Raw genomic sequence first — 15,550 nt, 5'->3', positions numbered from 1 at the left:
ACCTGGAACACAGACAGCATGTTATTAAAGTCACCTGGAACACAGACAGCATGTTATTAAAGTCACCTGGAACACAGACAGCATGTTATTAAAGTCACCTGGAACACAGACAGCACCTTATTAAAGTCACCTGGAACACAGACAGCATGTTATTAAAGTCACCTGGAACACAGACAGCATGTTATTAAAGTCACCTGGAACACAGACAGCATGTTATTAAAGTCACCTGGAACACAGACAGCCTGTTATTAAAGTCACCTGGAACACAGACAGCACCTTATTAAAGTCACCTGGAACACAGACAGCACCTTATTAAAGTCACCTGGAACACAGACAGCACCTTATTAAAGTCACCTGGAACACAGACAGCACACCTTATTAAAGTCACCTGGAACACAGACAGCACCTTATTAAAGTCACCTGGAACACAGACAGCACCTTATTAAAGTCACCTGGAACACAGACAGCCTGTTATTATAGTCACCTGGAACACAGACAGCACCTTAATAAAGTCACCTGGAACACAGACAGCACCTTATTAAAGTCACCTGGAACACAGACAGCACCTTAATAAAGTCACCTGGAACACAGACAGCATGTTATTAAAGTCACCTGGAACACAGACAGCACCTTATTAAAGTCACCTGGAACACAGACAGCACCTTATTAAAGTCACCTGGAACACAGACAGCACCTTATTAAAGTCACCTGGAACACAGACAGCACCTTATTAAAGTCACCTGGAACACAGACAGCACCTTATTAAAGTCACCTGGAACACAGACAGCACCTTATTAAAGTCACCTGGAACACAGACAGCCTGTTATTATAGTCACCTGGAACACAGACAGCACCTTAATAAAGTCACCTGGAACACAGACAGCATGTTATGACACTTCACAGCAGTGGTATTCAACTGGCGGCCCGCGGGCCGCTTGCCGAGCCCCCTTGTGGAGAACTCGCCAGTTTTCTGACTCGCCGCGGTTTAGTGCATTTTAGTTTTACTTCACCTTCATTTAAATTGCATTGAATTTAGAGAGAGAGAGAGAGAGAGAGAGAGACACTGCAGATCGTTGGAGATGAGAGACGTTCGTTGAGCGTTTGTGAAAAAAAAAAAATCTGTTTGAAAAACGGTGAATGTGATCAGTAGTTAAGAGGCCATCAGACATTGGAAGAGGCCACGCCCCAAACTGTAATGATGGACATCGCACGCACGCACGCACGCACGCACACACACACGCACGCACGCACACACACACACACACACACACACACACACACACACACACACACACACACACATTTATTGAAGTGGGCTTGCTTTTTTTGTTACATTTTTGTTAATTTATTTTTGTTTATTTTTCTCGGATGCTGTTGCTAGCCATGGCTGCCAGTTCATATTGGCTGTTGCTAGTCATGGCTGCCAGTTCCTATTGGCTGTTGCTAGTCATGGCTGCCAGTTCCTATTGGCTGTTGCTAGTCATGGCTGCCAGTTCATATTGGCTGTTGCTAGTCATGGCTGCCAGTTCCTATTGGCTGTTGCTAGTCATGGCTGCCAGTTCATATTGGCTGTTGCTAGTCATGGCTGCCAGTTCCTATTGGCTGTTGCTAGTCATGGCTGCCAGTTCTTATTGGCTGTTGCTAGTCATGGCTGTCAGTTCCTATTGGCTGTTGCTAGTCATAGCTGCCAGTTCCCACCTGATGTTGTGTGGGAGTTCAGACTGCTCCAGACCGTACTGAATAACTGCTAGCTTACATAATGTCTTGAGGCTAGGACTGAAGTCTAAGACATACAAGTCACCTAGTCTGTTGTCTGCTCCAAAGAGGATGATACGATCTCCCATCATGCAACAGTGCATCCTACACATCCGACAAGGTCCTTTCCCCTTGGGCTCAACCTTCTTCCAGGAGAAGGTTCCTGGACTGAATTTCCACACATAATTTAAGTACTGGTTATCGTTATAGCCACCTAATATATACAGATCTCCATTGTAGGTAAAGGCTGAATGAAACCAGCGTTCTTCTGGTAGAAGCTGTGTAGAAGGTGTGTTCAACCACTGGTTGGTCTGTGTGTCAAACACTCTGATGGTGTTGTAGTACTGAACCCACCCACAGCCCCCAAATACAAACATCTTTGTCTCGATGATGGTAGCAGAGTGACGTGATGATTCAGGAGGTGGAGTTCCTCTGGTGTTAATTAAAGTCCAGACCATTGTGGTGGTGTCCAACTTGTAGATGTCATTAGTCTGTCCAGTCTGGGTTGAGCCTCCATGGATAAACATGACCTTTTTCAACACACAGGCTGAGTGGAATCTCCTCCCCTCTGGAACGGCCCCAGAAACCTGTGGTTTGAACCATGTGTGGGCGTCGACATCAAAGGCATGAAGCACGTTGCAGTAATTATAACCTGGGTTAGTCCACCCTCCCCAGAGGTAGACAGTATATTCTATCAGAACAGCTGTGTGGCCCTCATGCCTGGATGGAACCTCAAGGTGGGGTTCTCCCATTTCAGGGGTCACCTTCCTCCAGCATAAAGACACTGCGTTGAAGACTTCGATGTGATCTCTTCTCCACTGGTTTCCAAAGCAGTAGATCTTTTGTCCGACCACCACAGCAGCCTGGTCCTTCCTAGGTTCTCCTTCCAGATGTATCGTCCAGTGAAACATTTCACACAGCAGCTCCACCGTAAATGAGTGTTGGCAACTAATTTACAGACTAACTTGTTAGGATGAAGGCAGCTCAGGTTTCCTTGTTGCAAATCACTAACTGATGTTTAATGTATCGGACAATTATTTATAAAGAACAATGATATGGTTGTGATGTCATTGCATGATTACGTCATATTGTAGGATATCTAATGATTTGACACAATCTGATTGGCCAATTGGAAAAAAAATAAAAAAATGATATCCATTAGTTTAATATGTGTTGTCAGTACTATGACATCATTCCTCCATATTTGGGCATATGCAGAAATAAGCACAGACAGTCAACACCCGGAAACCGGACTGTTTGTGAGGAAGTGGACTGGCAAGAATTAGAAGCGTCTAAAAGCCCTGAGGCTCAACCAACGTCTGTCCCTATTGGTCATCTAAGAGCACCTACTAACCCATGTCTGTCCCTATTGGTCGTCTAAGAGCACAGACTAAAATATGTCTGTCCCTATTGGTCGTCTAAGAGCACCTACTAACCCATGTCTGTCCCTATTGGTCGACACAGAGCACCTACTAACCCATGTCTGTCCCTATTGGTCGTCTAAGAGCACAGACTAACCTATGTCTGTCCCTATTGGTCGTCTAAGAGCACCTACTAACCCATGTCTGTCCCTATTGGTCGACACAGAGCACCTACTAACCCATGTCTGTCCCTATTGGTGGACTAAGAGCACCTACTAACCCATGTCTGTCCCTATTGGTCGACTCAGAGCACCTACTAACCCATGTCTGTCCCTATTGGTCGACTCAGAGCACCTACTAACCCATGTCTGTCCCTATTGGTCGACTCAGAGCACCTACTAACCCATGTCTGTCCCTATTGGTCAACTCAGAGCACCTACTAACCCATGTCTGTCCCTATTGGTCGACTCAGAGCACCTACTAACCCATGTCTGTCCCTATTGGTCGACTCAGAGCACCTACTAACCCATGTCTGTCCCTATTGGTCGACTCAGAGCACCTAATAACCCTTGTCTGTCCCTATTGGTCGACTCAGAGCACCTAATAACCCTTGTCTGTCCCGTTCAAACACTCTATAATCACCATTCCACTCCTGGTAACTCGTACAGATTTGACCCTGCCCAATCTTGCCTCTATGGTCTTTCCTACCGCTTGAGGTTTCATAAAACTTTTCCTTGTCCTACTTGATTACTGCAATGCACTTTTCTCTGGACTGCCTAAGAAAACAACTGACAGATTACAACTTGTCCAAAATGCGGCAGCCATAGTTTTAACTAAAACTAAGATGAGAGAACATATTACTCCAGGTTTAGCTTCACTGCATTGGCTTTCGGTTGTTTTTAGGATTGATTTTAAAATTATTTTACCTGTTTATGAAGCTCTCAATGGTCTCGCACCTTCCTACCTACATGACTGCATGTCTAAATATGTCCCAAACCTTCCTACCTACATGACTGCCTGCCTAAATATGTCCCAAACCGCCCCCGAAGGTCTTCCACTGCTGACCTGCTCGCTTTGCCTAAAAAAATGGCAACTAAAAACACGATGAAGCAGCTTTCTGCTTCTACGGGCCGACGGCGTGGAACAATCTCCCACTGTACCTTCGACAGGTAGCCTCTGTAGACATTTTTTAAAGCGCAGCTCAAGACCCACTTCTACACTCTTGCTTTTAATTATCTCTTAAATTCCTTGTTATTCATGTCCTCACTTTATTGCATTACTGCTATTATTTTAATGTTTTATGCCTTGCTTTTATTTTTTTCTCCATTGCTCTGTAAAGCAATTTGAGTTGCATTTCATGTCCTGAAAGGATACTTCAACTCCTCCACATCTTCTCTCATCGTCCCATTCTTCAACTCCTCCACATCTTCTCTCATCGTCCTATTCTTCAACTCCTCCACATCCCTTCTCTCATCGTCCCATTCTTCAACTCCTCCACATCTTCTCTCATCGTCCCATTCTTCAACTCCTCCACATCCCTTCTCTCATCGTCCCATTCTTCAACTCCTCCACATCCCTTCTCTCATCGTCCCATTCTTCAACTCCTCCACATCTCTTCTCTCATCGTCCCATTCTTCAACTCCTCCACATCCCTTCTCTCATCGTCCCATTCTTCAACTCCTCCACATCCCTTCTCTCATCGTCCCATTCTTCAACTCCTCCACATCCCTTCTCTCATCGTCCCATTCTTCAACTCCTCCACATCCCTTCTCTCATCGTCCCATTCTTCAACTCCTCCACATCCCTTCTCTCATCGTCCCATTCTTCAACTCCTCCACATCTCTTCTCTCATCGTCCCATTCTTCAACTCCTCCACATCCCTTCTCTCATCGTCCCATTCTTCAACTCCTCCACATCCCTTCTCTCATCGTCCCATTCTTCCTCAGACTCCATGTCGTGGAGCATTGTGTTTCTTCAGATACTCAGAGAGCAGAGCTGTAGTTATCAGCTTGTCACACACAGAGTCTCAGAAACCATTCATATATATATGCATATATATGTATATATATACAGATATTATACTCACTAAAGTTTAGTGAGTATCGTCTAAGCCAGAATATCAACTTTAAAGGAGAATTCCATGCTAGAAGGCTTTCTTACCTTTCTTTGTAGTCGTTACGTCCAGGTGTTTTTTGTGCAAAAACTCCTTATTGGCTATTTCCCCTACCATAAGCCCTCAATGAATTGCATTGAATTGAATGGGAATTGAATGGGGCTATGGGGTGTTGTGCTAATTCGCTTATTTCCATCGAAATATGTAGTAAAGTGTGCCGCTTGGGATATTATTTACATTATGAAGAGAGGATATATACAAAAATAAAATAAAATTGAGCGATGGAAATAAGCGAATTAGCACAACACCCCATAGCCCCATTCAATTCCAATGCAATTCATTTAGGGCTTATGGTAGGGGAAATAGCCAATAAGGAGCTTTTGCACAAAATAACACCTGGACCTCTTTGGTGGGGACGTAACAACTACAAGGTAAGAAAGCCTTTTAGTATGGAATTCTCCTTTAAGCTCCAGTCTTTTACCAAAATCTTTACATATTTAAACATAAGATGATATCACATTACTTAACCCATTTAGGCCTGACGTCGAAATAAAAAAAACGTTCGCTCTGAAAGAATATATACATATTCAAAGATTTGTGCCGCATTTTTACAATTTTTCAAAAATAGCAGACCTACAAGTTCATAGCGCGCCATTCGGTGGCGCGCTAAGAGCTTGTAGATCTGCTATTTTCCAATAGCTAAAGTATAACAGAATGCTTGAAACACCAAAAGGGGTTCCCGCACAAAATGGGTTAAAAGCGGAAACTGGAACATTATTTTTCCTCTGAAATGTAACATTCGAGTTACAGTAGTAGCACATTTGGTGGTCCAAGATTTGAATTCCCAGATTTAAGGCCCCTGATGGCCGGAGCCCACGATGGCTCCTTTAGCCTGGCCATAAATGATCTGTGTGTTCCCCTGTGTGCAGGCCAGCTGTGTGCAGAGAATTGGCACCATGTCGGCGACTTCTGCCTTAGGATCAACTCCAGCCGCGAGAGCTATGACAACGCCCAGCACTACTGCAAGAACCTGGGTGGGAACATTGCTTCGCTGGTCTCGGACAAACAGGTGGACTTTGTCTTGGAGGAGATCCACAAGTACCAGATGCAGGACAAGGTAAGGGCTGATGTTAGAACCAGGTCCTCTTCACTACGACACACGTAGCCCCGTCACTGAGAAGAATGGTGGCCTTATAGGTCAGTTAAAGCAGGGTTTCCCAAACTTTTCCATGCCATGAAAAAAATATATATCTGATTCTGATCTAATAAACTCACAATGCTTCGCATGCTGTGTTATGAGCAATTTAAATTTTCTTTTTAAATAGGCATACCAGGTTTAAAGGAGCATTCAGTGATTTGGGTGATTTGGAAAACCACCCAGTCCGCCCCGGTAACAAAATGTGCACATGCACACGCTCTACAGTGGGGGGAAGTGCAACAGCATGTGCACACATGATTGGAGGAAGGCCCCTCTCATCCTGATTGGATGAAGGCTTTGCCACCCGCCACCAAAACTGAAACTAGGGTTTTTTGACCCCAGGGGCTCACTGGGAACAGGGAGGAACTCCTTATATGGTCAGCACACTCTATAGTAGGGAGGATTATCCAAATAAAAAGAAAAAATAAGTGATATTTGAATGAAGCGAAATCACTGAATATACCGTTAAATGAAACTGGCACAATATTTTTACTTGAAACATTCTCTATTAATGGTCCGCCGGCAGCCACCACTTTGAAAACCTGTCATTTGTATTCTGGTTTCTCACCTGTACACAAATACCCAGAGCTGTTGTTTTGTTTCCCTGAATCTGATGACATTGTCAGACTCCTCTATCTGGGTACATTTTTACTGAGAGAAATACAACTGAGGTGTTTGCAAGTCTATGTTAACTGGGTTATGCTGACAGTGATTAAGACCTTAGTTATGATGACAAATGTATTGCTGTACAGTACATTTACACACCCACTGAGTAATCTACCCACTGTTCTGTATCTTGCATTAACATCTCAACAGAGGGTACAGTACGTTTCAGATGTACACTGGAGTCTTTTGTACTGTAAATGGTCAATGGTGCATTTAAATATCGCTTTTTATCCAAAGCGCTTTACATAGATTTTGCATTACATTCACCCATTCACACACCGATGGCGGAGGAAACCATGCAACCTGCACATCGGGAGGAATTAGGGGTTCAGAGTCTTGCTCAAGGACGCTTCGACACCAACTCTGGGGGAGCCTGGGATCGAACTGGAACTTGGTTATGGTTTGTCGTACGTAGGTTGTCGGTCTAATGGCATTCGGACCAATAGTATGTCTAAAAACTAAAGCCTGGGCCTGGGCCGTGGCTCAGTGGTCCAGGCACCTTGGCCGGTAGTCCGAGTGTGGCAGTGTGCTTGGTTTGGCCAATCCCGACGACCTTTACTGCATGTCACTTCCCCATCTCTCTCCCCCATTTCCTGTCAGCCTACTGTCTGTCCCTCTATAAAAAATATAAAATAAAGGCGAAAGCCACAAAAACAAACATTTGAAAAAAACAACTAAAGCCTGTACCCGACAGGATTCCCAGAGGCTCTATACTATGCCCCCTCCTGTTTTTCCTCGAAACTAAATATATTCGCAGAAAATAGCCGATATACAAGCTCACAATGCTTTGCGACACATTGTGAGCTTGTAGATCTGCTATTTCCACCGATTGCAAGAGGAGGAGGAGGACAAAAACCAGACAGTTGACACTGATACTGAAGAGGGTGAGGAGGAAGAGGATGAAGATGAAGAGGAGGAGCCTGCAGAAACTGGAGAAGACGATGATGCTGCTAAGCTTCACAAGCTTCATGGGGATGCTATCTGGCGCTGGATGAACACCGTATCCCTGAAAGGGATGCATACACAGTGGTTTGTAGGATATTCAGGGGGCTGACAGGGGCCCTCAGGGGGCTGACAGGGGCCCTCAGCAATGCTGTAGTTTTTTTATGTGATTCTTTAAAACATGGAGTGTGATATGTGGTCACCGGGGGCCCGGCGTCCAACTGACTCTCCTCTTATAAATTTATAATACGCATATATCGTTAGAAAACCTTCTAGTGAGTTTATGAAAGACCAGGTTGTAAAATATTCATTAGCTGAAGTTTGATATAAGCCTACTTGTAACAGGTTAAATATTTGATATAAAGGACTGAGGGGAGGGTTAAGAAAAGATAACTTCTAGCATTTATACAGTATGTAACCCACCATGAAGTTAAAATCACACCGTGTGAAGTGAGTGGTGCAACTCCATGTGGGGGTCCCCGGGGGGTTCCAGACCCACAGGACCACGGCCAGGGTGCCGGCCCGGTTTCCCGGCGAGCCGCCCCACGTCCGAAACGGTAGAGAAATGAGAGAGTTTTTGACCACCAGTTCCGGAGATATGGCTTATAGAGTAATGTCTTGCAGAAAACAGCGAGTTGAGAAAACAGGCTTGAAAGGTTCACTTCTGTGGTCTCTAACATTACACCTAGCTACATGTTTAAGCATTTATTTCATATACATGTCGATTTCAGCTATGACACTTATTTCAGACATGCTTTAGTATGTGAAGAGTCTGCCTGTGCTATTAACTCATTTTGAAAAAAAAAGTTTTTCTCCTTTTGAAAAGCTGGAGTTTGCGCGATGGCAGGCGCTCAGTCACATATATACAGTTAATATGTGCGTGTGAGTTTGTGTGTGTTAGGTTGTTCACAGGTGCTTGAAAAGAAAACATGTTGTTTTCGTGCTCAGACCCACCCAGCCACACACATAACTCCGTAAGGGAGTGGTTGCACCACTCAAAAAATGGCAGAGGAGAGTCATTTCAAGTTCCAAAAATAATCACACAGCATTAATCCAGTGTCACCTTTAATTAGCATAATCCCAGACGGTTTAAAGGACTTTCATGTGGGATAGGAGTGATTTTGAATCCACGCTGTGCAACGGCTGTGAAAGACTCGTTTGCCAAGAGCTGTTGAATGTGTCAAGATATAGTCGAAGTCAAACTTGTATCATTTAATTGCAGGAAAGCTGAATACATGCGGAATATTCCAAAATAGAGCAGGTTTGTATAAAACACAGAAGAATCCATCACACTGTGATGTATTACAGTATCGTGTGTGTGTGTGTGTGTGTGTGTGTGTGTGTGTGTGTGTGTGTGTGTGTGTGCGTGTGCGTGTGCGTGCGTGCGTGCGCGCATCAGCAAAATGTATGCACATTGGTGGTTGAGGGCTGGGCTAGTGGGCTTAACCCCAGTTAAGTAGGAGATGAATCACATGTGTTGAAGGTACATGGGAATGATTAATCAGCAAGTGTTTTGAAATGTGAACATACTGTTTATGTGAACATGTCATTCAGACCACACACATATTACACCGTTTTCATTAAATGTGTGAGAGTACAGCACAACACTGTACAGCAGTCAAATGATATTTGACGGATGTTAATTGGAAGAATGTAAGGACTCTCTCTTTACCTCTCGCTACCTCTCCTGGGATGGAGCATTGCAGAAGCTTCTCTAAGTTTTTCTAACAAAGGGCACCTTTGATGTTTCGGTGTGATGGCAGTGGTGGAAAAAGTACTCAAATATTTTACTGAAGTAAAAGTATCTATACTGCAATATAGAAATACTATGTTACAAGTAAAAGTCCGGAATACAAAATGTCCTTTAGTAAAAATACAAACGTGTTGCCTTCAAAATGTACTCAAGGAACGTACCAAACATAGAAAGTACTCATTATACAGAATGTCACATTTCACAAAGTTTTCAAATGTATAAAACTCTTTTGAAAATAGCAGCTCTACAAGCTCACATTGTGTCGCATCACAATGCGTTGTGAGCTTGTAGATCGGCTATCTTGGTCCCCAGCTGATGACCCTGGAGAAAAACGTGCTTTTTGTTATGCACCACTGGTGATGCTGGTGATGTCTTCAAGCCTAAGTGACAATCTGCACACAATTCTCAGGAATTCAATTACCAATTCCCTCGTCCAGATAGCAAGGGATTTTCAACCAAGACAAGGAAAATTGCATTGAGAAAACACACACTCAAAAACACACACACGCACACCATATACAAATTGCACGCACGCACGCACGCACGCACGCACGCACGCACGCACGCACGCACGCACGCACGCACGCACGCACGCACGCACGCACGCACGCACGCACGCACGCACACACACACACACACACAGAAATAAAACATGCACAGCCTCTTCTGAGCATTTCCCATGCCTACAGAATGTTGTTGCATTATTTTATCTATATGGTGGTAACTCAAACGTTATGCCTCCGTAAAAAAAGTTTATCGCGTGCCTTACATCACAGCTGATGGCGAGTAATTATGGATTCTTTGCAGGTAAAACGTTCACAGACTTTACAGCCCATTATGAAATAACTCACACTCTCACACATTCACCAAACTGTGCATAAACGCTGTGCCACAATTACAGTAACTCATCAAAGTCGTTTATGGGTTTGTGTTGGCGTGGAGGTCTCCCTTTTACAGTAATTACAGTGATTAGTCGAAAGTTTGATTTAGGATTTACTTTCATATTAAAACATTTGCTTATACCAAGTCGACATCCTGGGAGTTCTGTGGGAAAATCATTGTTGAAAGTAACCCTGCCTTCTGTCTCCTCTGCTTTTCTAAGATATTACATTACATCAGTCCTGCTCTAATTGGTCCCACATTGTGCTTTGACAATGAAGTTTGGAACAATTAAATACAGTAAAAGATAAAAAGAAGTTGCGCATCAGCAATGGTTTTCAGTGGAGTGCCAAACCCAAATCCAGTATGCATCAAAAAATAGGAATTAAAAAAATTCCAAAAAGGTAGCACATCCAAAAATTAAACAAACAGCGGACAAAGTACTCACATTTCCATTTCTTTATTGGCACACACCAAAAAGCATGTGGATGCTATTTTTTTTAATTAAATACAGTAATTTTCTATATAACTTCTTCGTCTGTTACCTTTTCACAGCATCTCCCTACCCACTTTGTAGTGTTGGCCCACTGAACTAGACACAACAATTTTGTTCATTTAATCATGCACTTTTACAATTAGTTCCATTTATTTTATTTTCCATTTTCAAATTCTACATTTAATGCTACATTGACTTTTCAGTACCTGTCCCCTCCCCCGTCTGCTTGTACTGATGAAGGACCTATTATATTTGTGCATTGAAATTTTCATTTGTACAAGGCCTACTTATTTTGATATTGATTAAACCTAAAGAGTGACTTTGCGAAGCTCCATTTATGTATACCGGTATTCCATTGTTCTTACACTGCATTGGCATTACATTAGAACAGATTTTCACGTTAACAATGCTTTGCGATATACCAAGTATAGGTTTGGCATTATCTGCCATACTGTATCTATATCTGTATTTCTCTCTACCCCTGTGAACAGGTGTTATCTCCGTGGGTTGGTCTAAGGAAGATCAACGTCTCATACTGGGGTTGGGAAGACTCATCTCCTTTCACCAACAGTAGCCTGCGCTGGCTGCCAGGAGAGCCGAGCGACTCAGGCTTCTGTGCGTACCTAGAGAGGGCCCAGGTGGCCGGACTCAAAGCCAACCCCTGTACTGCCAACACCGACGGACTCATCTGTGAAAAACCTGCCGGTGAGAGGAGGAGGAATGAATGAGTGGAGAGGAAAATAGATTATAGCACAGGATTTGAGAGGAGAGAGAGAGAGAGCATACAGTACACACACTGTATGCCAGTAGTGTACCAGCATTGGTACACTACACACTACACAGATATCCAGAACCAACAGAACTAGGAATTAAATGTCTTGAGATTGGAAAGGAGAGGTAGAGAGAATAATGAAAAGAACAGCATACAGTACCACGCTACAGCTAAGCCGCCTTTGCCCGATCATCGTGAAACTGCCGGTTACAGCACCACCAGGAGGCCGATCTTTGCACCATTGTTCTTTTATATGAATCCTACAGATTTTGTCCAAACGTACCGCAAATCGTTACACATACAAACCTCACATTGGCCTGTTATAGCACCACCAGGCCCATTTATGAAAAAAATATATAATAATAATAAAAAGTTTTGCTATTACTCCTCACGCAAATCGGTACACATCAAGACGGACACACTTAATAGAAAAGCTTTCCTATTAGTTTGTACAGTGCATAGAAGCTATATGAACATGTGTGGCAACCTTAATTCTATTTAACAATACTGTAATAAATAATATTTTGCAATAGAGTAAAACATTGAATTGTCCTTTCTCTCAGTGAGTCTGCTGAGCCAGAGCAGCAGGCCCTGCAGGACCCCCTGTGCGCTGCGCGCCAGCTGCGCCAACTGCACCACTCAGGCCATGGAGTGTATGTGGTGTGGCAGTGCCCAGCGCTGTGTGGACTCCTCTGCCTACGTCATCTCCTTCCCCTACGGACAGTGTCTGGAGTGGCAAACCCAAGACTGCACTGGTGAGACAGAGGGAGAGAGAGGGGGGGGGGGGGGGGGGACACTGAGAGAAAGATAACAAGAACGAGAGAGAGAGAGAGAGGGGGGGGGACTGAGAGAAAGATAACAAGAACGAGAGAGAGAGAGGGGGGGGGGACTGAGAGAAAGATATAATAACAAGAACGTATATGAGAGAGAGACACAGACAGACAGACAGACAGACAGAAGAGAGTGATTGATTGATTGATTGATTGATTGATTGATTGATTGATAACAGAGTCAACATACACTACTATTGATTCATTTCTTTGCCTTTGCCTTATACCTCACACCCTGGCTCTCACACACACACACACACACACACACACACACACACACACACACACACACACACACACACACACACACACACACACACACACACACACACACACGCACATCAGGTAAAGGGCAGAGAATCAATCTATATTGACATGGGACTGACAAAGAGATTGGACTGTGACTCATGCTGTCGTTCAAGGCTTTATTTTCCTCTGATATTGGAAGGCACAGCTAGCTTAGCCGTCTGGGGCATTCCATTTGCTCTCCAGCCCCTCCCTCCTCTGGTCACATTAGAAATGTACTAGAAATCCATCAGCATCAGAAATCAGGGAGGGATCATGACAGACAGTTTATGTATGCACAACAGTGGTTTTCAAACCTTTTCTCAAAAAGTCAAAATATGAGGGCTGTTGTCACGGAAAACGGTTGGTGGAGTGACGTCAGGCTACGATGTCAGGCCACGTCACGACGCCACGTCACCCTATTCATATCTGTGCAAAATGGCCCAGTGGAAAAAATGGCCCAGTACAACCACAGAACTGCAGTACAACCAGTACCAGTACAACCACAGAACTGTACAAGAACAGTACAACCAACAACAGTAAAACAGTACAACCACATAACTGTGGTTGTACTGGGCAGCTGACTGTAGATGTACTAGGAGGAATGTGAAAGCCTACAGCTGTCTTTTAAGCAGGGCAAAAAAAGAAAAAACATAAAGAAAAAGAGACAGACCCTGGTGTTATACCCTGGTGCATTATATGTCTCTCTCTCTCTCTCTCTCTCTCTCTCTCTCTCTCTCTCTCTCTCTTTCGCACGCACGCACGCACGCACGTACGCACGCACGTACGCACGCACACAAAGAACACCCTTTAGGCTATTATTCATTTATTTATCTCTGCCCTTAACTTGAGTTAGTTTTGAGACACCCACAAAGCTCAGATTATATAACTTTCACTTCTTGTCAATCACTTATTCCATTTGAATGGCAAAATTATATTATTCAGAGAAATTTTAAAAGTGAAGACCAGACATTTGTCACAGTTAATGTGGCATTGGTATTGACAATTTAACAAAAAATAATTACAGTATGAACAACAAACGAATATTAATGTATACTTTAAATTAAATCAAAACAAAACTATTACTGTTGTTATTATTATATATTATATATCATTATTATTACAAATTATAACATCAATTATTAAATAATAATTTTATTTGAATGACTGATAGATGAAACGTTTCAGTCTGAGGAGATCATTTATGTTCAGAACTTATATGGAGCATTGTGTTTCTCTCTTTTCCACATTTTATAAACAGACACTTGGCTTTGTCTTGACATGGAAGAGAAAGTGATGTCAGACTCGAGACTTTGAAACCTGCTTCCAGCATTATTCCATGTTAGTACCAGTAGTCTGTAGGTGCAGAGTGCAGACAGCTCTCCAAACCTGCGTTCTCTATACTGAGATTACCGCAACTTACATTTGGTGCTTACTTAATGGCATCTTCTCCCTAGCTCTCTCCCTCTCTGTCTTTTCATTTCAAAATGTATTTATACACCTGCATTTGGAGGCAGAAGGTGCGTAGGTGGCTTTTGTTTCGGTTTCCCTTTACCTTTGTTGATCAAAATGACGATGTGTTATATGAAACGATGCCAGGATACCTTATTTCCAAGCTGCTCGGGAATCGTTTTTCTTACTCCATACCGCCGGCTCCCCTCCACTCTGCTTTTTCTCATCTTGTGTTTAATTAATCATGGCTTGTTTTTCAAGCCAGTGAGATATTGGTTGCACTGTAAGCTGAAGCCAACGGCGCCTTGACCTTTACAGTATCCCTGGCGTTGGTTGCAGTTTTTCCTCTTTTTCTTTTAGCCCCGTCCCCAGATCTGATCCTTAACTGGGTCATTGCTTTTTCACATTATTTTGGCCAGAGGGCTGCTATATGGTTCCCAAGTTGCCGGAGTCATACTTCAGAAGCTTTCTTAGACTAATTAAAGTATGTTTTTCACCTCCCAGTCCAAATTAAGTTTGGGATTCTTACACACGTACTGTATATGTTGTTATTATTATTATTATTATAATTTGTTTCCATCCCATGTGTTAAACATATTCCATCTCTCATTTTTAAACGCAGTGTTGTTGTTTTTTCCCTGTTATATGTCCATATGTCCATATGTCCATTCTATCCATTGGTTCGTCTTTCATCTTCTCTCCTCTCTTCAACTCCCTCTCCTCCTCTGGTATGCTGCTTTTATACCTACAGTAGCATCTGTTGCCATAGGGCATTTGCACTTTAGTATTACTATACTATATGCGCACGCACGCACGCACACACGCACGCACGCACGCACGCACGCACGCACGCACGCACGCACGCACGCACGCACACACGTGTGCCTAATTGCTGTGGGAAAGCAGGTGGTCGTTGCTGGTATTGCCGATACTGCAGAGGGAAGTACAATACTGTGTGTGTTAGGCTTTAGACCTGTCTGCTATTGAGTTCAGCAATGCTAAGTATCACTGCTGTAGCACTTACAGTGTCTGTCATCCTACTATAAAT

General features: G+C 43.4%; 1 protein-coding gene across 1 annotated transcript in view; it reads left to right on the top strand.

The window, feature by feature from the left end:
- atrnl1a (attractin-like 1a) overlaps nucleotides 1–15,550 on the top strand; it is a gene marked incomplete at its 3' end in the record, with an annotated part of 286,121 nt that overhangs the window by 117,033 nt on the left and 153,538 nt on the right. Inside the window, exons 16-18 of the mRNA XM_079511913.1 lie at nucleotides 6,159–6,346; nucleotides 11,655–11,868; nucleotides 12,499–12,690. Coding sequence (XP_079368039.1) covers nucleotides 6,159–6,346; nucleotides 11,655–11,868; nucleotides 12,499–12,690 — 594 coding nt within the window. The remainder of the gene's footprint in view (nucleotides 1–6,158; nucleotides 6,347–11,654; nucleotides 11,869–12,498; nucleotides 12,691–15,550) is intronic.

Source organism: Electrona antarctica, assembly GCF_951216825.1.
Source record: "Electrona antarctica genome assembly, chromosome: 10".
NCBI lineage: Eukaryota > Metazoa > Chordata > Actinopteri > Myctophiformes > Myctophidae > Electrona > Electrona antarctica.
Note: the sequence above shows the minus strand (reverse complement) of the source record. Positions and strands in the feature narration are given on the sequence as shown.